The sequence below is a fragment of the Quercus robur genome, chromosome 9 (genome assembly GCF_932294415.1).
Source record: "Quercus robur chromosome 9, dhQueRobu3.1, whole genome shotgun sequence".
Taxonomy (NCBI): Eukaryota; Viridiplantae; Streptophyta; class Magnoliopsida; order Fagales; family Fagaceae; genus Quercus; species Quercus robur.
In genome coordinates, this window is record NC_065542.1 from 14,627,511 (window position 1) to 14,652,163 (window position 24,653).

At 37.1% G+C, this 24,653-nt stretch overlaps 1 protein-coding gene across 3 annotated transcripts in view; it reads right to left on the reverse strand.

Moving 5' to 3' along the window:
* Nucleotides 1-956: 956 nt before the first annotated feature.
* LOC126698510 (cytokinin hydroxylase-like) overlaps nt 957-24,653 on the reverse strand; it is a 73,927-nt gene continuing 50,230 nt past the window's right edge. The window contains exons 1-3 of one of the 3 annotated variants that reach the window (XM_050395795.1): nt 4,306-4,455; nt 3,395-4,003; nt 957-1,541 (exon numbers count right to left, since the gene is read on the reverse strand). In XM_050395795.1, the coding sequence (XP_050251752.1) occupies nt 1,116-1,541; nt 3,395-4,003; nt 4,306-4,449 (1,179 nt within the window). In that variant the 5' untranslated portion in view covers nt 4,450-4,455 and the 3' untranslated portion in view covers nt 957-1,115. Of the gene's footprint in view, nt 1,542-3,394; nt 4,004-4,305; nt 4,456-24,653 lie in introns of those variants that run through there. The other 2 variants (XM_050395793.1, XM_050395794.1) reach the window with 2 other exon arrangements.

Below are 24,653 nucleotides of genomic sequence, written 5' to 3' on the forward strand. Positions count from 1 at the left end.
TACTAGCTACCATATCTCTTTCGGTTGGGTTTGGGATATTTTGTGTAAGGACACGATTCTCAAGCGGCCCAACGATGACGTTGGGCTCGCGCGTGATGGATCCCTCACAATAAATTTTGTAGAGAGTGGGCTTGAAAGGCTGGAGTTGGGTCACGGGACATTAGTACAGGCCGGACATTAGACAAACCTAGACTGGAAAAGGCTTTAGTCCGGTTATCTAAGCCATTAACTTTATGAATTGAGGGATTGGGCTCCTCGGATCATGTCCGAGGAGCACTAATGTATTCTCCGGTTACCCGTCGATGGGTTATCCCTGGTGGAGCGTATATACTTTCCGGGCATTCTCATTCCTGGAGTCTTTTTTAGGAAGTGAGATGGATCACTTTTTTTTTCTCTCTCTCACCAGCTCTCGAACCCAAGACCTGATACTCATTATAAGTAGTCAAACCATAATGTCCGGCCTGTACTAACGTCCCGTGACCCAACTCCAGCCTTTCAAGCCCACTCTCTACAAAATTTATTGTGAGGGATCCATCACGCGCGAGCCCAACGTCATCGTTGGGCCGCTTGAGAATCGTGTCCTTACATTTTGAATTTAGCATGATTTACTATTTCGAATCCAAGCCTCTTATTGGGTGATCTTAATGACCAATGAGGCTTTGTTGCCTGGTCTCATGGAATCTTCAACTTGCTAGAGCTCGCATATACTTTGTAATGACTAATGAAATGTCACAACGACCTATTGATAGATAATTGTCTTTATCTCATATGAGAGCAATCAATTGGACAATTCATTTCAGGCCACCATTTAAAAATATGGCATAACGATATCGACAATGAAGGCAGGACTACCTGTTATATATATTAAGACATAAAAAGAGACGAAGCTCTATCCTAATTTGAAAGATATATAGAACACATGCTTTTCGCTACAAGATCCCATAACATAATGTAGGTGAAGATACACAGAATGGTTTTGGGAGTAATTAATAAATTCTTTTCATTCAACATATATATTTCGTGCTAAAAGAAAGACAAATGCTTCATGCGGTTTATATTTTACTAGCTAGAACAATAAAGTAATCGGTTGGCGTTGGTATGTCGAACTAGTTGGTCTAAAGGGGTTGAAATCTGAGAGGCAGTCCATACTTAGGCCTTAGAGAGAGCAAAATAGTAGGAGAATGAGTGTAAGTTGGGGAGAGGGTAAAAGAAAACCTAGAGAGAATTAGGGTAAGGACAATCTTGTACTCCATAAACGTCAAGTTCCTACCAACACACATTCTTCCTCCAAACCCAAAAGGCAGATACCCCATCTTGTGCTTGCACCCTCCATACATGTCACCCTTGAACCTCTCTGGCTCGAACTCATTCACATCCTCACCCCACAGTTCCGGGTCATGGTGCATGGCCACCATGTCAATCCACATGTTGGTTCCATTAGGAATTTTTAAGTCATCCACTCGAATGTCTTCTCTTGCTTGCCTTTGTACGTTTGGTGATGATGGGTAAAGCCGAAGAACCTCATTTAACACCCATCCCATCTGCAATTACAATTACATTTGTAAGATTTCAACATGGTTTAGTAAAAAATCATAAATAAAAAACCCTTTTTATCTATGCATGCATGTTCTTAAATTCAAATTCAAACATATAATTACATTAACTAATACTACATGTAAACAAGTTTATCTTTCTATAAATGATACTTAACTTCATCAATGTAATATATTCACTAAGATACCTACGTAACTATGCCTAGGTTTTGTGATATTTGTTTATTAATTTTATGCTTTAGTCTAACTCTTGAAGTTGATATTTTATAAAAAGAATAATATTATTAAGTGAGGGAAAAAAATCTGTCCAAATAAAAAGGGAAAAAAAAAACATAGAATTCATGGCCGGCAGGCCTCAATATATCCATCCATAGCTCTGGTTGTACATGGACGGAGACCCAAGTTGAAAACGCAAAGTGTATCTGGCAAAGTAAAGATATTGGACGGTCGTACCAATAGGGTGATGGCAAATGTCAAGGTAGGGCGTGTGGAGGTGGCATAGTACCCTAAAGTGAGGTACTGTTGAATTTGCAATGCCATTTAGTAGTAGTATCTACGTGACAATGACCAATACTACTCTCTATCCAGTAATCCAAATGAGTCCAAGCCATAATAATCATGTGCTTCAGCCCCCACGCGCTTAACTCTTGGCATAGCTGGCCACTCTTTTTTTGCCCAACATTGACCTATCATTGACCTCTTTTCATAGGTTGGCTACTTTCTTATTTTTATGAGAGAGAGAGAGAGAGAGAGAGAGAGAGAGAGAGAAAAGAAGGGATAAATTTCTAAGACATTAACTAGGCTTGTGTAAGAATAATTTTTAATCCCTTCTCTTCTTTTAAAAAACCTGTAGGGTTTATATATATATATATATATATATATATATATATATATATATGAGTGTGATTTTTATTCATGGTGAAACCTTGATTGCATGTAATAGGTAATATAATTGTCTCTCTATTTCTCGGTTTCTTAAATTCAAAATCAAATCATCTCAAAATTAAAACAATGATTTTATTTCTCTAGAACTTGAGATGGTTGTTTAAAAATTGAAAAGTAAATAAATAATTAATTAGGCAATTTAAAAAAAATAGATTAAAAAATAATTTAAAATATATATCAAAACGTATTTCAAAATCCAACCCATAATGCACTCAAAGTTTTTGAGTGACCCTTTTTATTCCATTTTTTTTTGTTGGAAATTTTTAGAACAATATTGTATTTCTAAAAAATGAGATCAGACAGAAGTCTCTTTATATTTGAGTGATAAATATTATGAAAAGTTAAAAATAATGCATACAAATCTAATTTCAAGCATTAATTCTCTCACCATTATTGATCATGCATGTGAATGACTGCATGCATGTCTATCCCATAAACTAAAGCAATTAGTGTTTTAGGTCATATAAATTTGGCTACTTCTAACACCTATCATGTATCATCCAACTAAAAAGATATTCATTCTCCATTAAATTACAAAGAAAGATTTGCTGATGTATTGTAGTTGGTTGGTTCTATCTATCTTATCCCCCCTCCCCCCCCCCCCCCCCCAAAAACAATGTTTATTTCTATAATAATTCTAAGATGATATGGTTTTCTTAACTGGTAACCATATCCCTAAAACTCTATACCTCTATATATGCTGTTCAAGGATTACAACCTTAATTCCCATATAATTTTTTTTTAAATCACAGCCACAATGTATCTTTACTGCCTTATATTTCATTTTTATACATAGTACCTTAAGACATTAATTGCGACTCTATATCCAGCTAACAAATTCACAGGACACAAGTACAGTGCTACTAATATACGATATGAAAAAAAGTTTATCATACCTTCTTTAGTCCAGCAAGCGTATTAACATCAATCTCTCCATCTTTAACAACTTCTCTGATCTCATCTCTCAACTGGTCTTGCCACTCTGGATTCATGGCCAAAAGTAACAATGTCCACGTGATTGCCAATGCTGTTGTCTCATGGCCTCCAAAGAAGAAAGTCTTGCACTCATCCACTAAGTCCTGCTGTGATAATGTCTTTCCTAATCGACTATCAACGGGACTCCCTTGAAGCAATATGCTTAGCAAGTCTTGTGGAGTTTTCCCTTTAATCGAATTTTTTCGATCATTTATGATTGATAAAAACAGTTGGTCGATTTCCTTGCCAAGTCTTTTGGCCTCTAGGGTTTTCTTAGGGAAAAAGAATTTGCTAAAAGGGACCCCCACAAAACGGTTAGACTTGAAGAGAGTCACTTGCAGGGCTCTTAGTTTTTCTAACACATTCTGGCCAGTTTTGTAACTTACACCAAAGCTTGTCTTAGCAATGATCTCTCCAGCTGTTTTTATAATTTCTCTCTCTGCATCAATCTCTGGTTTTCCTAAATCAATGAAGGTAGTCCAATTATCTAGCATATTAGTGGCTGACTCCACCATTAAGCTTGCCATAACCTAGAAAATTAAACAAAGAAAGAAAGTTTAGATCTTTAGTGGGAATTAATTAACAGAATGGAAATTAATCAGTAAAGACTAACTTTGAGAAGTAAAGGAGAAGTTTATAGTTATGTTTTACTAATTAATGTTTGTAAGAACCCAAAAAAAAAAAAAAAAAAAACTGTAAATGAAAGATAATTTGTTGACGAATTATTGTTTCTTTTATGGATGTACTATAATGAAATTTATTTCTAGATCCTAATAGAACCAGCTAGATATTTTTCCATTTTAGGTGAGAGATCAGGAATAAAGAGAGAGACCTTCAAGTTGATTGGATTGAATGCAGGAGTAATGACATGTCGCTGGCGAACCCACTCATCTCCTTCAACCATCACCAAACCATTGCCAAACATAGGGTCTCTATCATTTTTGAACACAGTTGGCTTTCCCCAACTCTTTGCCATGACTGATCTAGAAAATTGATTTTTAGAAAATTGAGTTTCAAATGTAAAGCTCGATTTTTGGACTTAGAAAAAAAAAATTTCAGGATCTCGAGTTCCTCAAATTTTTTTTTTTTTTTTAGTTCGCTAAAACTTGATTGTCCAAAAATCGAGTTTAAATTGAAACTCGATTTTTAGAAAATCGATTTTCAAAACAGGGGCATTTCCCTAAATAGTTTCAGACATGGGGCATTGCTGATGTTAAGAATATAAAGTGTGAGAAAGACTGAATAGTCTGTATATTGATGTGTATGAAACAATGTACAATAGAGAGCCTTATATAGGCTAGATATGTGTGCAGTACAAGTAAAAGGAGTAAACTACAAGTACAGTATACTGGGCTAAGCCCAATGGGCTAAACTAGTCTAAGCTATACACTAACAGCTGAAAAGTTTTAGCAAAAGGGGTAAATGCCCATTTTGGTCCTCATTCCGCTATATATAAATATATTTTATGAATTCTATGTTAAAATTATCTTACAAAGACGTGAGAATCACAAACCAGATAGAGCGCATTCTTATAATAAATCTAATATATATCTTAAGATACCAAATAAGGTCCACAAAAAATACACTCAAGAAGAAAAGTGTAAAGATACAAATTTTACCACAACTTGTTAAAATCGTTGATTATTTATATATATCCATTACTGTCACCGCTCGTAATCGACTATTCTAACAAGTTATGTCCGAAATTGTGACCTAGACTATCATTCATAATCAACGAGAAACTCAAGGAAGAAGACACGTGTTTGGAATATAGATAAATAGGCAATACAAACGGTACTCCATGCTTCAAACTTTCAAAGACCATGATGGACTAGTGCACAATTATTCTTCTCCCACCTACGACCTATAACGTTGATGAAAATAACAACTCGAATAAAAATTCCATGTTACTTATAAAATCACTTATCATATGTATAATAAGTTCAGCAACATGGCTTTTCCACTTCTATTTTATTACAGAATTATTGGCCCTTAGTGAGGTCTGAGATCATTGCTCACGGAATAAAAGACTTACAAAAAAAGGACGTGTTTTGACTATTTGCTCAGCCACCGGGTGGGCGGAATAAGTAAAAGTTTCTTTTACATATGTATAAACTATGTAAAGAAAACTTTTCAACGAAATTCTAGTTATGTACATTGTAAAGTTTTAATCCAAGTGCTCAACTATTAAAAATGTGTTTTGTTTCAAATTAAAAAGCCAGCTTATTTTACTATTCAGCTTATTTTTGCTATTATTTATGGACTTAACTGCATTTTTTTACATTATTTATAGATCTCATTATACTATTTCAGTTAACTTTTATCTTTATTTACAATACTTTTATTAAAAAGATTTCGGTTTCAATAAAATAAGCGGATCCCAAATAAGTGAAAATTATTAAGTATTATAACGTGGAACAAAATTGCCTTATGCCATTTTCACCCAAATTATATAGCCTTATGCCCCCATTCCCAAATTAATTAAGGAAATGCCCCTCTTTTGAAACTCGACTTTCTCAAAATCAAGTTAAGTCCTATTGTGACGTTTTTAAGGACCTATAGTGGCGTTTTGTAACTCGATCTCCATGAAATTGAGTTATAGGCAATTTGATTAGTATACTTTGATTATTGTCCTGATTATTATGCTCTGTGATTTGTAGTTGCCACAGTACGTGGATCATCTGTCTTAATCACATCAGAACACTGGATTTGATAATCAAAGTAGAACATTGAGGAGTTTGTTTTAAAAGTCTTCGGAGAATCCTATTTGCCATAGTCTCTTTGGGGACATTTAAGCCTGGAGTAGGTATTTTAGTCCTGATAAGTCTTTGGTAAATAGTTCTTTTTATAGGAAACTATCATGGCAAGTTCATCCTCGGAAGTAGTTGATACCACTTGTTAGAGATATATATTAGACATATTAGCCCAATGTAATAGGCCCAAGCCCATTCCTACTTGTACTAGTAATCTAGGGTTTAGTCGCCTATATATACTCATGTTAGGGTTCATTGTAACACAGGAAGTTATTGTACTACACTCTTATACATAATAAAGATGTAGTCCTTAAGGGATTCCACCGTGGATGTGGGCCGTCAAGGTTGAACCACGTATCTCTCGTATTCTCAGTGTTCCTATTTTATGCTTCCTCTTCCGCATCCACTCTAGCATATACAACATGGTATAACACATCGCAATGCTAATATTTAACATGATATCAGAGCCAAACTTCGTTCTTGGCATCAAACAAACATCTCTACACAGCAAAGAAGATTCACACGTGCATAGCACCATCTGAAGTCACACATATTTCTCTGCTGGATCTAGACTCCACGGCATCTCGCAGCCGCCATGGCTCACTGCTGTGTCCAAATCCTCGAGTCCAAGCAATCTGTGCCTCTCTCTATCAGATATATGCAACTCCAAGCTTTGTCCGATGAAACCAATACCACAGACGTGCTCCAAGATCTCCCCCGATCAAAACCCAAAAATTCGGTCACTCGAAGCCTTGACACGCGCCTCTACGCGCCGCCATAGCCTCTGGAAATCTCTCACGCGCCGCCATAGATTCCTGATTTATAGATCGTCTTCTATGCGCACGCGCTGCCCTGACGGCCTCCTTGTCCGCCGATCTATGAAACTTGCGATTCTAGCCCGCATCCGAGCTTACGCGCGCCTCCCAAGTTTCTGGCTTCTCCTCCATGTGCCTGCGTGCGAACTTCGTACGCTCCTACCAGCGTCGGAAAACTACTGCTGATGTCATCTGACGTCACCGGATGACGTCATCACTCCACGTTAGTAGCCATGCAAGCACCTCCACATCAACCCTAGTCCACGTCATCGACACGTCATCAGCCACATTAGCAGTGTCGGCTCGTCAGCACCACGTCACCTAGTTGATTGTTGATCGGACCGACCCGACCCGGACACCCGAATCTGACCCGTGAGCACTTTGACTGTTGACTGTTGACTTTGGACCAGTTGACTTTGACTTTTTGCATTGACCTTTGATCAAAAGTCAAAATTTCCAAAAGGGCATATCTTGCTCAGTTTTTTGCGTAGATTCCGATTTTGGCCTCTATTTCTTCATTTGAAGCTCCGAAATTGGACAATTGGCACATTCTTCATTGTGATTTCTTCAAAGGCATTCTTCAAGGCATCTCTAAGTGATCTTCTCATGCTTATCCAACCTTAAGCCTTCATCGAGCTTTCGCCTTGGGTTTGAGGGAGGGTGTTAGAGATATATATTAGACATATTAGCCCAATGTAATAGGCCCAAACCCATTCCTACTTGTACTAGTAATCTAGGGTTTAGTCGCCTATATATACTCATGTTAGGGTTCATTGTAACACATGAAGTTATTGTACTACACTCTTATACATAATAAAGATGTAGTCCTTAAGGGATTCCACCGTGGATGTAGGCCGTCAAGGCTGAACCACGTATCTCTTGTGTTCTCAGTGTTCCTATTTTATGCTTCCTCTTTTGCATCCACTCTAGCATATACAACATGGTATAACACATCGTAATGCTAATATTTAACACCACTAAACCTACTTTTGACCTTTCTCTTCGTAAGTCTACTGCTAATAAGTTAGACTATTTGTATTAAATCTCTCATGTACCTGAAGATAGTAAAATCCCTATTACTGACTTTCCTATTGTAAATCCTTAGACTGTGTTTGATAAACCTCAAGTCTCTTTCAAAAAATCTATAAAAAAATTGTTAGGTCCTTCTCAGTCTTCCATAGTTAAAGAATATGTCCAAGCTTCTAAGTTTGATCAGTATAATATTCCAGCCAGTGAAACAGAAAATTTCATTACCCTTGCACTTCCTAGAGAGTTTATAATTCCATGGTAGAAACAGGGATATACCCACCTCCACTTTGGAGCAGTAAGGCTGGAATTAACATTCCATGGAAGAAAGGGACTCCTTATAGTCTCTAGAATTTCACTTCTTGACTCCAGATTTTTGGAATATCAAAATGCTGTCATAGGGACAGTCCAAACCACCTTAAATGCAGGAACAATTTTTGTTACCCTTTTTCCTAACTTTAACATGTCCCTAAAGGACCCCCATCTTTGTGATGCTCTTAAAGTACAGGTCCAAATTACAGGAGCTTCTCAGGTGCAGGATACATTTGCTACTACACTTCACTATCAGCTAGCTTATAGACTTTAGAATCATGCTTTTGACATGGCGGTTCTAGACATAGCCCAATCCAATGAGGCGTTGCTAATCCAAGTTGATCCGGGAATGACACCCATGTGTACCTTTGTTTCAAGGCAACTCAATAAAGACCAGATGATGTCTCTTTTCCCAGAATCATGGATTACGAAATATGAGATGCTTCATCAAGCAACTAAACCAATCCAGTCTAAAGATCCTCTCTTTATCAGAAAGGCAAATGGTGAAGTAGAAACAAAATTCTTGATGGCACCATCAGAGAAGAAGGATGTCATAGTTTTCCCAACTCAAATTGCTATGCTCCAACCAGTATCCTATGGTGGTGAAGAAGGACTTCAGATCAAAGCATTTCGAGAAGATGGAAAGACTTGTTACGAAGGGAAATCATCCTTCGGTCACATATGGTGGGACTTTTATGATTGTGTTGACTGCTAGAAAGAAGAAAGCTTTGAAGAAGACTATTCCAAGAGAAAGAAAAAATACTCCCAACAAAATCTCAAAGAAAGGTATGAAGCAGGAGATCCAGAAGTTGACCTTCTAGGAAAGCCCTCTGGAAAGTTTGATTATTATATCCTTTATCCTAGAACCAAGAAACAAATCTCTCCCTCTTCATCCAAAGAAGATCATAACCAAAACCAGAAACCTCCATTAAACCCATACTATCAGAAAGTTCTTCCCCAGACTTTAAAATGTCAACCTCTTCCCACTAAATCAACCTAGATATCAGAAATTTCCCCCTGTTACATGTTTGACCAAGCCTCCCCTTCATATTCCCAGAACTTTTCTCCATTAGAGAATTTTGACCACCCTTAAACCAATATCAAACACGTTTGGAAAATAAAGAATCCTGTTGGAACTAATTTTGATGGTACTAAGAAACAGGTCTCTTCTGCAGAAGCAACATTAAACTGGCAAGTAGAGAATGCTGTAGCATAAAACAAAGTCCTATAAAAAATCTTGGATAACCAGCAAAGGATGGCCAAAGCGGTCAATCATACCTTTTCATCTTCCAATTCTCTTATTGAAGATTTGAAGAAGAAAATCAAGGCAGTTGAACAAGAGTTGGCAATTATTGCTTCTACAGTCAAGGACTTGTCTGTCTCCTTTCCTCTTATTGGACAAAAAGAAAAAGAGAAAATGCAGTTGCTGCTACAACTGCAATCTATGGAAGGATCACAGAGAGAAGCTACTCAGGCTCTTCCAATGCATGTCCAGATGCCCTACCAGCCTCGGCAATTATTGTATAAAGACCTTGCCATGCCCTTGACCTCACCATTTTCACCAACTTCTCAAAACCTACAACCATTAGTCATGTCACATCCTAATCATAATCCATTTAAGCCATGTGGAATTCTCCCTAGCATTATACGTCCAGTTCCACCCCAACCAGAATCACAAGTTAAACCCCAAAATGACTTTCCTTCCATGAAAAAGGACAAAGAACCAGTATACCAACTTCCAAACCCAACTATTGGTGCTTCCTCAAGACCTCCAGATATGAACATGTTGACTGTGGACCCTGACCCTCCAAACCCAATTTCGTTATTCCTTAAAACTCTCACCCTTAATGACTCTAGAGAGCCTTTTGTGCTTCTAGTAATTGAGGATTCTGACTTAGATCTCTATGATCTTGCCCTAGAAGAGGTGGTCATGACAAATAATGAACCAAAAGAGGAAGAGGAAGATGATGTTCTTCGCCCACCTCCACCGCCACCAATTTTTCCCCCACCACCGTTTATCCCAAAAAACCAAACAAGGTTAGCTTATTCGCCAACTACAGATTCAAAACATTTGTTTACCCTCGACAATGCTCCTCCTTCCAGATGGTATGATGAGATCTTTAGCATGTATTCTTGGTGTATTGCTGAACTGCAAGCCCCGAATGCCACTGTGTCCCAGATAATTACTATATTTGTGGCAAGAATTACAGGAAGGCTAAGAGAGTGGTGGATCAATCTAGGAGAATACGGACAAAGACAAGCAGCCCAGTGCAACACGTTGGAAGATTTTTTCACAATTGTCCATAATGAATTTCTTGGCTCTGTAACTCATTACATGGAGGTAGCACGGGAAGAATTTCTTTTGATGAAATGTTGTTCATTTGAAAGGAAAGATTTGGAAAAGCATTTTGACAGAATGTCAAGGAGATATTATTCTTTTAATGGGATGGATGATGTTAATGCCAAGCATACTTTTCTCAACTCCCTTCCAGAACCATTGGGAGATGAAACTCTTTGCATGATGAATCTCCAAAAAATAACTTTACAACAAGCCTTCTTGGGAGAAATTTATCAACATGTGCTTATTGCCCTGGAAAAGCTCTGCATTCAGAGGAAGTTTCTTTCCAAAATTGAGAAGGTTCATAGCAAACTCAAACACAATTGCAAGAGAAAAGATTTGCAGATAAAGTGCTACAAGAAAAATTGTGCCTGTCCACAGAAAAAAAGATATCATTTCAAAAAATATTTTAGAAAGAAAAGACATTATGAGGGGAAGAGGAAAACCACTTTTAGAAAGAAGAAATGGAAGTTTCTTAGGAGGAAGCAGTTCAAGAGCAAAACTTCGAAAGCTTGCTTTGTATGCACGAGACTAGGCCATTTTGCTAAAAATTGCCTGAAAAAGGAAAAAGTAGCAAAGCTCCTTGAACAAGCCCAGATTCATGTAGAAAATGTCCCTTTCTCGGGTATAGAGTCATTCTTTTCCTTGGATGATGAATATTCCCCTCAAGCTTTGGCAATTGTGGCTTATTCTACCTCGGAAGAAGACTCAGAACTAGATAGTGAATATGATTTAGACTCAGAAATCCAAACCATCTACACATCCCAACCAATAATAGCCCCCTTGACCAACCCAACTCCTATAGCCCAAGTGCACCTTCTCCTTGATACATACTTTAGGCCTATTCCGATAATAGCCTTATTTGATACAGGAGCAGCAGCAACAATCCTTCACCCCAGAATTTTACCTCAAGAATTCTGGCTACCCCATCACCAGATGTTTAGAGCAGCCAATGAAGAAACATTCCTTATAACCCTAAAAAGCAAGCCTATCCTCATCAGGATCTTTCCAACTTTAACTACTAAACACCAAGTCCTTGGATCCCCTCTTACAGGCAGAGACCTTCTCATCGGATTTGATCTCCTTCATCAAATACCAAGTCTTAGATGGTCTTCAAAAGGGCTCATGCACAAACAACACCTTCTTACTTGGACCCAAATACCCCACTTGTTCACCGTGGACCCCTTTGACTCCTTAAAACTCCAGATTATCAGTGATTGTTGTGCAAACAGCCATTCTGAATTCCTCCTTAAAAATCCAAATCCTCTGTGGAAAAACCCAAAATTTTTCATACACCTTCCATTCAAGAAAAATGAAGATGTCAACCCCATAAGAACTAGTCAGAGAGGGATGAATCCAGAACATTTAGCCCTGGCCACTCAGGAACTATCTACTCTCCTAACTGAAGGCCTTATTGAACCCACAACTTCTCCTTGGGCATGTGAAGCTTTCTATGTCAATAAGCATGCTGAGCAAGTTTGAGGCAAACTCAGATTGGTAATCAATTACCAGGATCTTAATCACTTTCTCATAGATGACAAATTTCCCTTGCCAAACAAGAGTGCCCTTTTTCAGCATCTTTCAAATGCAAAAGTATTTTCAAAGTTTGATCTTAAAGCAGGATTTTGGCAGCTAGGCATCCATCCAGGAGAAAGATACAAGATGGCTTTTTGCATCCCGGACCACCATTATCAATGAACTGTTATGCCTTTTGGTCTTAAAAATGCTCCATCCCAATTCCAAAAGGCAATGGTAACGTTGTTCCAGCCACTTTTAGCCAATGCACTAATCTATGTGGATGATATCCTTTTGTTCTCAAAAGATGAAGAATCCCATGCCAAGTTGCTCACTAAATTTTATAATTTAGTGAAATCCCAAGGGATAATGCTTTTAGAAAAGAAAATGGTCATAGGACAGTCTTCTATAGACTTTTTGGGAGTAAGCATTTCAGATGGAAAGTATACTCTGCAGCCTCACATAGCGACCTCTTTGGGTGAATTTCCAGACAAGCTCACAAACACTAAGCAAATACAACAGTTCCTTGGAATTGTAAATTACATGTCAGACTTCATTCCAAAAGTCTCCAGATACAAGAACTGTTTGGCTCAATTGTTGAAGAAGTCTCCCCCAGAATGGAACTCTGTTCACACAGAAGCAGTCTAACAATTGAAAAGATTATCAGAAAACTTTCTCCCTTACAGATTCTAGGACCGGGTAAACGAATCTTGCAGACAGATGCAAGTGATGAATATTGGGCAACAGCCCTTTTTGAAGAAATTGATGGCAAAAGGAATATTCGTGGCTAAAAAAGTAGTGCATTCAAGCCCTCAGAACTTTATTACCATTCTACTTTCAAAGAACTTCTTGTAGTCAAGCATGGAATTGAAAAATTCCAATTCCATCTCCTTGGACATAATTTCTTAGTAGAAATGGACATGTCTTCCTTTCCTAAGATGCTCCAGTTCAAAAGGAAAATGCTCCCACATCCTCAGCTACTCAGATGGTCAAATTGGTTTTCACAATGGTCTTTTCAAGTCAAGCACATTAAAGGTAAGGATAACCTTATCACTGATTACCTTTCCAGGAAACCTCCAGCCCTTAATACCATGATTATCCCTCCACCTTTATGTGTATATCCTATTACAAACCCATCCTCATCCTCAGGCTCTTCCTCAGCAGACCCTAATGACATCCTTAATATGATAGAAAACCTTCCCTCGAAAATAAAAGACCAAATCAAAACCTTGACCCTTGAAGCCAAAACTAAAAGAATCATTAAAACCCTCCATGATTACCTTAAAAAACACCAATGCCATTTCCTTGCTATTTTCCCTGACATAGACCAACCATGGAAAACCCCTTTTGCATTTTGGATAACCAATTGGACTGTTGCACATTACCTCTATATGTGGTACTTACTCAATGAATATTACTTGTGTCTCCATTTCGAACCAGAGTTTTACAATTATATTTTCCCTCAGGGAAATAAATATTTCCATAAATTCTGGTCTGAAATTTTGAAAAATGATGCTCATAATGGTGAATGGATAAGGTATCCTAAAACTAAACACCCCAAATTTGGCCACAAAGTCACTTCAACATGTTTGGTTGCCAAATTTCATTCTAAAAATAACATTCGAGCACAAGGAATTTTCCACCCTGCTGAGATGTATTGGGTCACCAATTTAGACGGAAGTCTCTACACACATTTGGATGTCTCTTGGGTATCTTGTTATCATGCTCTTACCATGGCAGAATCCCTTAATAAGGGTATTTTCCCTGAAATAATTCCAACTGGCCCGAATGTTTGTAAGTAACAATGGCCACATGAAGATCATTGGGAAATGCCAAATCCTCTTATTGGATATGATGACCCGCAATATCATAATCATGATCCTGATGAAGATGTTGATGAAGAATGGTTTCAAGGAAGAGATGGATGGGACTAGATATCTTTAACCAAAAAAAAAAAAAAAAGCCAGTCAAAAGTCCTAGAAACGTCTTCAGACGTAATCCTCCCAACAGCTCCCAACAGTGCCATATTTCCTCCCTGTCAGAAAGATACTTCAATAAAGATCTCCAATGCAGATATGCCCCCACCTCACTTGACACCTGTTCGCCAGCCCAGCACTCAAGATTGTTCTTATCTCATGGCAAGCTTATCCAGAAGAAGATGAAGATCCAGCCAGGCCACTATGCTTTGGACACTTGTAAATCCATAAGGACAGCCCCTACTTGTCCTGATATAAATACTGTACATTATCTGCAAGCTCTAAGGTCTATAAATAGGACTCTTGTAATTCTAAAGAGGCAAGGGAGAGTGAAGAAAAAGAAAAGAAAGCTCTTGTTGTAAAATGTATTCCATTGTTTCTTATGTCTAATGTAAAAAAGTTGTTAAATCTAATAATATCTTTCAGTTTGTTGTATCTAGTATTGTGCTTTATTCCACATTTCCATATTTTCTGTTATATGTACCTAGTAATCTACCTCATTAACCAGTTTCCATAATCTTCTTACACCCTCTATTTCAGTCATACTTTTGTTTTCTTTTCCCTTGGAATAATAGTTGGTATCCGAGCCATGTCATTGGTTTCCCCCTCCTTTGATTAGTATACTTTGACTATTGTCCTGATTAGTATGCTCTGTGATTTGCAGTTGCCCCATTACGTGGATTCTCTGTCTTAATCACATCAGAACACTGGATTTGATAATCAAAGTAGAACACTAAGGAGTTTGTTTTAAAAGTCTTTGGAGAATCCTATTTGCCGTAGTCTCTTTGGGGACGTTTAAGCCTGGAGTAGGTGTTTTAGTCCTGATAAGTCTTTGGTAAATAGTTCTTTTTATAGGAAACTATCATGGCAAGTTCATCCTCGGAAGTAGTTGATACCACTAAACCTACTTTTGACCTTTCTCTTCGCAAGTCTACTGCTAATAAGTTAGACTATTTGTATGAAATCTCTCATGCACCTGAAGATAGTAAAATCCCTATTACTGACTTTCCTATTGTAAATCCTTATACTGTGTTTGATAAACCTCAAGTCTCTTTCAAAAAATCTATAAAAAAATTGTTAGGTCATTCTTAGTCATAAATTGCCTATAACTCGATTTCATGGAGATCGAGTTATAAAACATCACTATAGGTCCTTAAAAACATTACTATATGGCTTTAGAATTTTTTTTTTTTTTTTTAACTCGATTTTAAGAAATCCGAGTTACAAAAAAGGGGCGTTTCCCTAATTAGTTTGGGAATGGGGGCATAAGGCTATATAATTTGGGTGAAAAGGGCATAAGGCATTTTTGTCCTCATAACATGTGTAGCGTACTAAATGAGATCATTGCTTATGCTTTAATTAAATGAAGCAACTAGTAACTAAAAGGATTTGAACCTTCGTATGTCAAAGCTTGAGGTTTGACACTTTGACTCTTCTCCATTGTTCTTACTATTTTATATTATTCTTCTCCGTGTGTTGAAGGTAAGGGCCATGCTAAACTATAGGTCTCTCTAGCTGCAATCACTACAAGCTATCCTTTTTTTTTTTTTTTTAAAGAATGGCTACATAAAGGTTTTGAACCTAATCCTCACTCCACAAATGATGCAAATCAAGGCATCGCTTCGAAGGATCTTGTTCAAGTACCAATTGGGTCGGTTACAAGAGCACGAGCAAAGAAGTTCGAGGATGTACTCAATGGACTCATCCAAGAGTTATGGGCTCAAGCAAACTCGTGGAGGCCCATTGAGCATGATCCACGTGGGCAACAAAAAATCGTCACCTTGATTCAAGTTCTAGAAGGATCCGGTCAAGGTTAAGAATTGGCACGAAATATTTTGGAGTTATGTAAAAAACGTTATTCTAGGTTTAGGTGATTTATTTCCTTGTTTTTAGGTGCATTTAATGCTTTTTAGGTCAAACTTTATTCCTAATATGGTTAGGTATCAATTAAGAATTATTTTAGAATATATTTTCTTGTCTGTCAAGTTCTAAGGAGCCCTTAAATAGTCATCTAAGTCTGTAAACTTTTTTCATAAATTATTGAATAAAAATAAAAAAAGGTGAGGCTTTGCTCTTTTTTTGGTTCTTCAAGAACTGTGAACTTATTAGGGATTCTTCCTTGTGGCGTTCAAACTTTATACCTTTGGTTCGTGATTCAATTATAATCATTGGGTCAAGGTGTTACTTATACCTTTGGTTCACGTTTCATTTATAAACGTTGGGTCAGGGTTTTCTATCAAAATCTGAATTTTAGCTATCTTGGGCAAGTATTCCAATATTTTTGTTGGGTCTCAAAGCGTGTCGATTGAGGTTCACAGCATATTCCAACATTTTTGTTGAGTCTCAAAGTGTGTCTATTGAGGTTCACATCATTTGGTATTAGAGCAAGGTTTCTAGTTCAGGTTTGTCTATCCTTTAACATATTTATCTCTTCTTAGCCGAATTTCCTTTACCCCATCTGTTCAATCTTAGTTTGTCTTGTTGATGTCTAAACTATTGGTCTAGTCTCACATCTCTTAGTTATTTCGAAATCTTATTTCATTATTCTCAAAAGCTAGTTGCTGATCATAAAAAAAAAAAAAAAAAATAATAATAATAATAATAATAATAATTTCACTATTCTGTGCTTCCAAAATTCCAAAATTGCCATATTCCTTCTAATTCTAATTTGAAAATTTCCATATTCCTTACGTTCAAATATGAGATTCCTTGATTAGTTCTTGGTGAATTGTTGCTGGAAATTTTGAGTTGTTTGTTTAGTTTCAAAAGAACTGAAAGAGAATTATCGAGTGGAAAAAGGCAAGAGTGGTGAGAACATCAGAGGGTAAAAGCCATATTATTTTGAGTGAAACACGAGTGGAGAGTGATCCACATTCTTGAGTGTAAACACGTAAGGGAGTGATTCGTGAGGTTCCTTTTTTTTTTTTTGTTCTTCTAACCTTTGTTTTGCAGCAATCATGTCTCACGATAGTGGTAAGAGCATTGTCGAAGATGATACAAAATTGGCTGATTCGAAAGTGTTTTTGGAGGCCATGATGAGTGAGATGAGGCGTGTGATGAAGATGGAGATGGCACAGTTTCACGAACGGATAGATCAAATGGAGAATAGATGTGAGGAGCAACCACAAAACGGTCATAATTTGCGTAGAAGGGAAAGAGTTCCACCGAGGGAGGAGGATGAAGAGCGTTATGGGTCTGGTTTTGATGAAGAAGAAGATCGGGATTCCATTGTTAGCAATAGGAGACTTGGAGGAAGATTTAGAGAAGATAGGAATCGCGAAGATAACAACTTGGGTGGTATTAAGATGAAGATTCCATCCTTTCAAGGTAGGTTTGATCCTGAGGCATATCTTGAGTGGGAGAAGAAGATGGAGTTCGTGTTTGATTGTCACAATTATTCCGAGACAAAGAAGGTAAAATTAGCCGTGATTGAATTTTCTGAATATGCTATTACTTGGTGGGATTAGCTTGTGATAAACAGGAGGTGGAATAGAGAACACCAAATACACACATGGGAGGAGATGAAAGTAGTGATGAGAAAGTGATTCGTTCCAAGTTACTACTACCGAGAGTTGTACAAAAAGCTACAAGGTCTTAGACAAGGGAGTCGAAGCGTAGATGACTTCTACAAGGAGATGAAGATTGTTATGATCCGCGCTAATGTAGAGGAGGATCGGGAGGCTACAATGGCTAGATTTTTGCTTGGCTTAAACCAGGAGATCCATGATAAGGTAGAGATGCAGTATTATGTGGAATTGGAAGATATGGTGCATATGGCTATCAAAGTGGAACAACAACTCAAGAGAGGGAATGGGACATGTGCCGGCCATAACTCTAGTTCTACCTTTTGGAAATCGAGTCATGCTAAGCCGCTGGACAAGTCACAAACGCCCAAACTCAAGCCCAAGTTCGCGACCACCAGCCACGTACCTCAAGGTAAAACCGAAGCCTCTACCTCTAGGAATTGTGATATTAAATATTTTAGATGTCAAGGTAGGGGCCACATAGCAAGTCAATGTCCAAACAAGCAAGTCATGGTGTTGCAAGCCAATGGTGAAATTGTGATCGATGATGAAGATTCTGACACCGACGACATGCCGCCATTAAAGGATATTTCCGAGGAGGAGTATTTAGCCCCTGGCGCATTGACATTGGTAGCGAGGAGAGCATTGAGCTTGCAAGCAAAAAGAGTTGATGAAATACAACAGGAGAACATCTTTCACACTAGGTGCTACGTTAAAAACAAGGTATGTAGTGTGATTATTGATGGTGGTAGTTGTACTAATGTTGCAAGCACAATTATGGTGGAGAAATTGGGATTGCCCATGGTAAAACACCCTAGACTGTACAAGTTGCAATGGCTAAATGATAGTGGTGAGATCAAGGTGAACAAGCAAGTGTTAGTTGCATTTCGAATCGGTAAATACGAAGATGAAGTGTTGTGTGATGTAGTACCGATGCAAGCGGGACACTTATTGCTAAGGAGTCCATGGCAGTTCGATAGGCAAGTGAAGCATGATGGCTTTAGGAACAAGTACTCTTTTGTACTTAATCAACGATCAATCACTCTTGTACCATTGACACCGCAGCACGTATACGAGGATCAAGTAAGATTACAAAAGGAGAGTGATCAAAAGACAGAGAGTGAGAAAAAGAAAAAGAGTGAAAATCAGAGAGAGGCCGAGAAAAATGAGGGAGAAAAAGAAAATCAAAGTTCGGCCCTTGAGAGAAAATCAGAGAGAAAACAAAAGAATTTCTATGCAAAACTGAGCGAGATCAAGCGAGCAATGTTTTCAAATAAGCCGATGATTGTACTTTTGTACAAAGAGGCACTTTTAAACACTAACGAACTTGACCTTGCTTTGCCTAGTTCTATTGTTTCTCTTTTGCAGGAGTACGAGGATGTCTTCCCCGAGGAAACACCACATGGGTTACCTCCAAGCCGAGGGATTGAACATCAAGTTGATTTTGTTCCCGGTGCAACCATTCCAAACTGACCAGCTTATAGGAGCAATTCCGAGGAGACAAAGGAGCTTCAACGGCAGGTAAGTGAATTGTTGGAGAAAGGGCACGTGAGGGAGAGCATGAGCCCATGTGCAGTTCCGGTCTTACTTGTACTTAAGAAGGATGGGACGTGGAGAATGTGCGATGATTGCCGAGCCATCAACAACATAACGGTAAAGTATCGTCATCCTATCCCACGCTAGATGATATGTTAGATGAGCTGCATGGTTCTTGCATATTTTCTAAGATTGATTTAAAAAGTGGTTATCATCAAATTAGGATAAAAGAAGGAGATGAATGGAAAACTGCCTTTAAAACAAAATACGATTTGTATGAATGGTTAGTTATGCCTTTTGGTTTGACTAATGCTCCGAGCACTTTTATGAGACTTATGAACCATGTTTTGCGTGCATTTATAGGCAGATTTGTTGTTGTCTATTTTGATGATATACTCATTTATAGCAAAAACATAGACGATCATGTAATACATTTGAAATCCGTTTTAGATGTGCTAAGGAAAGAAAGGTTGTTTGCTAATTTAAAGAAGTGCACTTTTTTCACCGATAAGCTTGTATTTTTGGGATTTGTTGTTAGTGCACAAGGTATACAGGTCGATGAAGAGAAGGTACGTGCAATCCAAGATTGGCCGAGCCCCACAAGTGTAGGTAATGTTCGTAGTTTTCATGGACTTGCTAGTTTCTACCGGCGGTTCGTGATGGACTTCAGTAGCTTAGCCACACCACTTACCGAAGTGATCAAGAAGAACGTTGGATTTCGGTGGGGAGAAGACCAAGAGAAGGCATTTCAATTAATCAAAGAGAAGTTGGCTAACGCACCTTTGTTGTCTTTGCCCAACTTTTCTAAAACATTTGAAATTGAATGTGATGCTTCAGGTATTGGCATAGGAGCTGTTCTTATGCAAGAAGGATGACCAATTGCTTACTTCAGCGAGAAACTCAACGGGACAGCCTTAAACTACCCAACTTATGACAAGGAGTTGTATGCATCGGTTCGGGCTTTAGAGACGTGGCAGCACTACCTATGGCCTAAGGAGTTCGTGATTCACACCGATCATGAGTCTTTGAAACACTTGAAGGGCCAACACAAGCTAAACAAAAGGCATGCGTGATGGGTGGAGTTCATAGAGATGTTTCCATACGTCATTCGGTACAAGCAAGGTAAGGAGAATGTAGTCGCCGATGCACTTTCTCGCAGGTATGCCTTACTCTCCACACTTGATGCAAAATTGCTTAGTTTTGAACACATTAAAGAATTATATGCTGAAGAATACGAATTTTGTGAGGAATATCAAGCTTGTGAGAAAATCGCCTCTGGTAAGTTCTTTAAGCTTGATGGATTCCTATTTCGAGAAAATAAGCTATGCGTGCCTAATTGTTCTATGAGGGAGTTAGTAGTGTAGGAATCTCATGGTGGGGGATTAATGGGACATTTTGGAGTTGTAAAGACTTTAGCTATTTTGCAGGAACACTTTTATTGGCCTCACATGAAACGAGATGTCAAAATGGCACATTTTATTCCATGTCACAAAATGGATAACGCTTCACATGTTGCTGATTTGTTCTTTAGAGAGATTGTGAGATTACATGGCATGCCTAGGACAATTATTTCGGATAGAGATGCTAAGTTCTTGAGCTATTTTTGGAAGACTTTGTGGTGTAAGCTAGGTACTAAGCTATTGTTTTCCACTACTTGTCATCCACAAACTAATGGTCAAACTGAAATAGTAAATAGGACTTTGTCTACTCTATTGAGGGTAATCATTAGAAAGAACATCAAAACATGGGAAGAATGTTTACCACATGTTGAGTTTGCATATAATAGAGCTGTTCATTCTGCTACCAAATTTTCGCCATTTGAAATTGTGTATGGGTTTAATCCTTTAACTCCATTGGATTTATCTCCTTTACCTTTGACGGAGCACGTTAATTTAGATGGCAAAAAGAAAGCTGACTTTGTGAAGCAGATTCATGAGAAAGCAAGACTCAACATTGAGCGAAGAACAGAGCAATATGCCACACAAGCCAACAAGGGACGTCGCAAACTAGTTTTTGAACCCGGAGATTGGGTTTGGCTGCATATGAGAAAAGAAAGATTCCCGGCGAAAAGATGTTCCAAATTGCTCCCAAGAGGAGATGGTCCCTTCCAAGTCCTCAAGCGTATCAATGACAATGCTTACAAGCTAGATTTACCTGGTAAGTACGATGTAAGTGCCACTTTTAATGTTACTAATTTGAGTCCTTTTGATGTAAGTGAAGATTTGAGGGCAAATCCTTTTCAAGAGAAGGGGAATGATGGAGATCAAGGCATCGCTTCGAAGGATCTCATTCAAGTACCAATTGGGCCGGTTACAAGAGCACGAGCAAAGAAGTTCAAGGATGTATTCAATGGACTCATCCAAGAGTTATGGGCTCAAGCAAACTCGTGGAGGCCCATTGAGCATGATCCACGTGGGTAACAAAAAATCGTCACCTTGATTCAAGTTCTAGAAGGATCCGGTCAAGGTTAAGAATTGGCATGAAATATTTTGGGTCTATGTAAAAAACGTTATTCTAGGTTTAGGTGATTTATTTCCTTATTTTTTGGGTGCATTTAATGCTTTTTAGGTCAAATTTTATTCCTAATATGGTTAGGTATCAATTAGGAGTTATTTTAGAATATATTTTCTTGTCTGTCAAGTTTTAAGGAGCCCTTAAATAGTCATCTAAGTCTGTAAACGTTTTTCATAAATTATTGAATAAAAATCAGAAAATGTGAGGCTTTGCTCTTCTTTTGGTTCTTCAAGAACTGTGAACCTATCAGGGATTTTTCCTTATGGCGTTCAAACTTTATACCTTTGGTTCGTGATTCAATTATAATCATTAGGTCAAGGTGTTACTTATACATTTGGTTCGGGTTTCACTTATAAACGTTGGGTTAGGGTTTTCTATCAAAATCTGAATTTTAGCTTTCTTGGGCAAGTATTCCAATATTTTTGTTGGATCTCAAAGCGTGTCGATTGAGGTTCGCAACATATTCCAATATTTTTGTTGGGTCTCAAAGCGTGTCTATTGAGGTTCGCATCAACAAAGGAACCAACCAATTGGCTAGTGTAACAAGGAAAACTATAAATCATATTTGGGGAAACTACAAACCACATTTGTGTCTAGAACTCAAAAAGACTAGTTTAATAGTAGCAATTGAAACTCTTTATAATGGTTAATAAATCCCAAGTCAGTCATGTATATTTTTTATGTGTGACTTCACATACACCCACACATACGACAAACATTCAAAAAATATCTAATCAATATGGGACATCACATGGATCCTTAGCTATGTGGAATCTATTATGTTGTCTAATAAATTTTACAATTTGTATATTATTAGTACAATATAATTTTTTATTTGATTTTTGTTACATTTGGTTAAAACCAATTAGAATTCGCTCTTATATTAGATAACAAAATCTAATACTGTTGCAGTCAAAAGTCAAAACCTTAAAGGGGTTTTATATTTTACGTGGAAACAAAAGAGTTGTGTATTTCCCTTTTGAGGAATTTAAAATAAAACTTATATTACATCTATAAATAAAGTAATATTCTTCTTATAATTAAATTCAAAATATTACTTATTATTTTTAAAATTTTAATTTTTACATAGTCTTAGTCATATTATGTACATATGTTTTCGAATATGATTAAAATAGACCTTTTTCTGTTATTTAACCTATGCATCACATGAATATTTTGCTATAGTATTTCTGCATGTTAAACTTTACATCAGTACATTCATGCTATAACATGCAATATTTGCGTATAACTTTGGGCTATACAGTAAGGTGAAGAAGTTGATACTCCTACACTTTCAACCTAATAGTGAAGTAATAAGTTGTCATCATAGCTGTTTAATTTGTTGAGGCATGTGGTGAATTTTTTTATATAAAAAAATGGTAATGCATGATAACATCATTACTATCATTACTAAAGCTAGTTAAATATATATAAATATATATATATATATATATATATATATATATATATATAATGAATTGTAAAAATCAAACCCTAAAACTTTGATGGCATCATATAATTTCAAGATTTTAATCATAGGAATATAATCCTTGATTAATAATTCTCCATTAATTGAAAACGACAACTTATACGGTTATATCCCATTCGCCTAGTTAGACATGGAATCATTGTAAACCAATAAAAGTGCCGAAAAATCTTACGTATATGAGGTATTCGTATTTCGTAGTGCCCAAAAGGCCAACATAACAACTTTCTCACGCCAAAATCCTAATCAAATAAACATTAAGGAAAATAATGCATTAAGAAAATAGAGGAAAAAGACAATATCGCATACAAATCACGTAGAAGGTTTTTAGTGTTGAAAAGTTCGTAAGTGTAGTTCACGTGGGTTCTATCTTTCTATGTTTGTAAAACTCACTACGAGAAAATTAATAAAAATTCATGATTTGATTCAAATTCAAGTTCATACTTAGAATTCATGAAATTCAAGCTCGTACTACATCATTATCATGTTTTAGCTTAAGTCAATCTCTGAACTTGCATTATTGGCCAGGATTAGAGTAATTTGTTGATTTCGTTTTGCTTAGTTAGAGGCAACTTGTTCTTTGTTGGAAAAGATTGTCCTGCAATTGCAAATTTTAAACCCTAAGAAGGGTCCACGTGTTTCTCTCCATGCTTAAGTCTCGTCCTTATTAAGTCACTTAACCGTGGTCGTTCCGTAATTAATTTGCTCCATCAACCTTTCTCTAAATGGAAAAGAAAAAGAAAATGAAGAAATTAAGACTTCTTTCCAAGGCCACAATAAAACCTCAAAATATTTTTATAACAAACTAAAATGTTAGCTTATAAAGTCAAAATAAAATGAAATTATATATATATATATATATATATATAATTATTACAACTCAAAACAAAAATATTGTAAAAATATTGTAAAATTTTATTGTGCTCTAGACTTTCTCAAAAGGAATTAAAAACAAACGGAAATCGCTAGAAACAAGCCTTAACCCTTTTTCACATTCACCAAAGGAGATTACGAGAGATAGACAAAAAATGGTAATGCTTAGGTTCAGTGTATTGTGCCCTGTGAAAAAAAAAAAAATCAAAATTCTCACACACCTTACATTGTATTGCAGCAGGGCCCAATTAAGGTGAATGTTTGAGATTGGTGTTTTTCACGAAAAAAAAAGTATATTATGCTTAATGCATGTGTATGCATTTAGTCATCTACCTTCTCACACACTACATGGTGTGAGAAGCTATATGATATATCCTCTTGTTTTTCATGATGCCTCGAGCTCTATTCTTTGATAAAACCAAAAGAGGCCACTTGGCAATGCCACATTGACCAAAATTGTTGCATCAATTTTCAGCAAGCCTTCCGCAAGTAAAATCTCAACAAAAAATCTC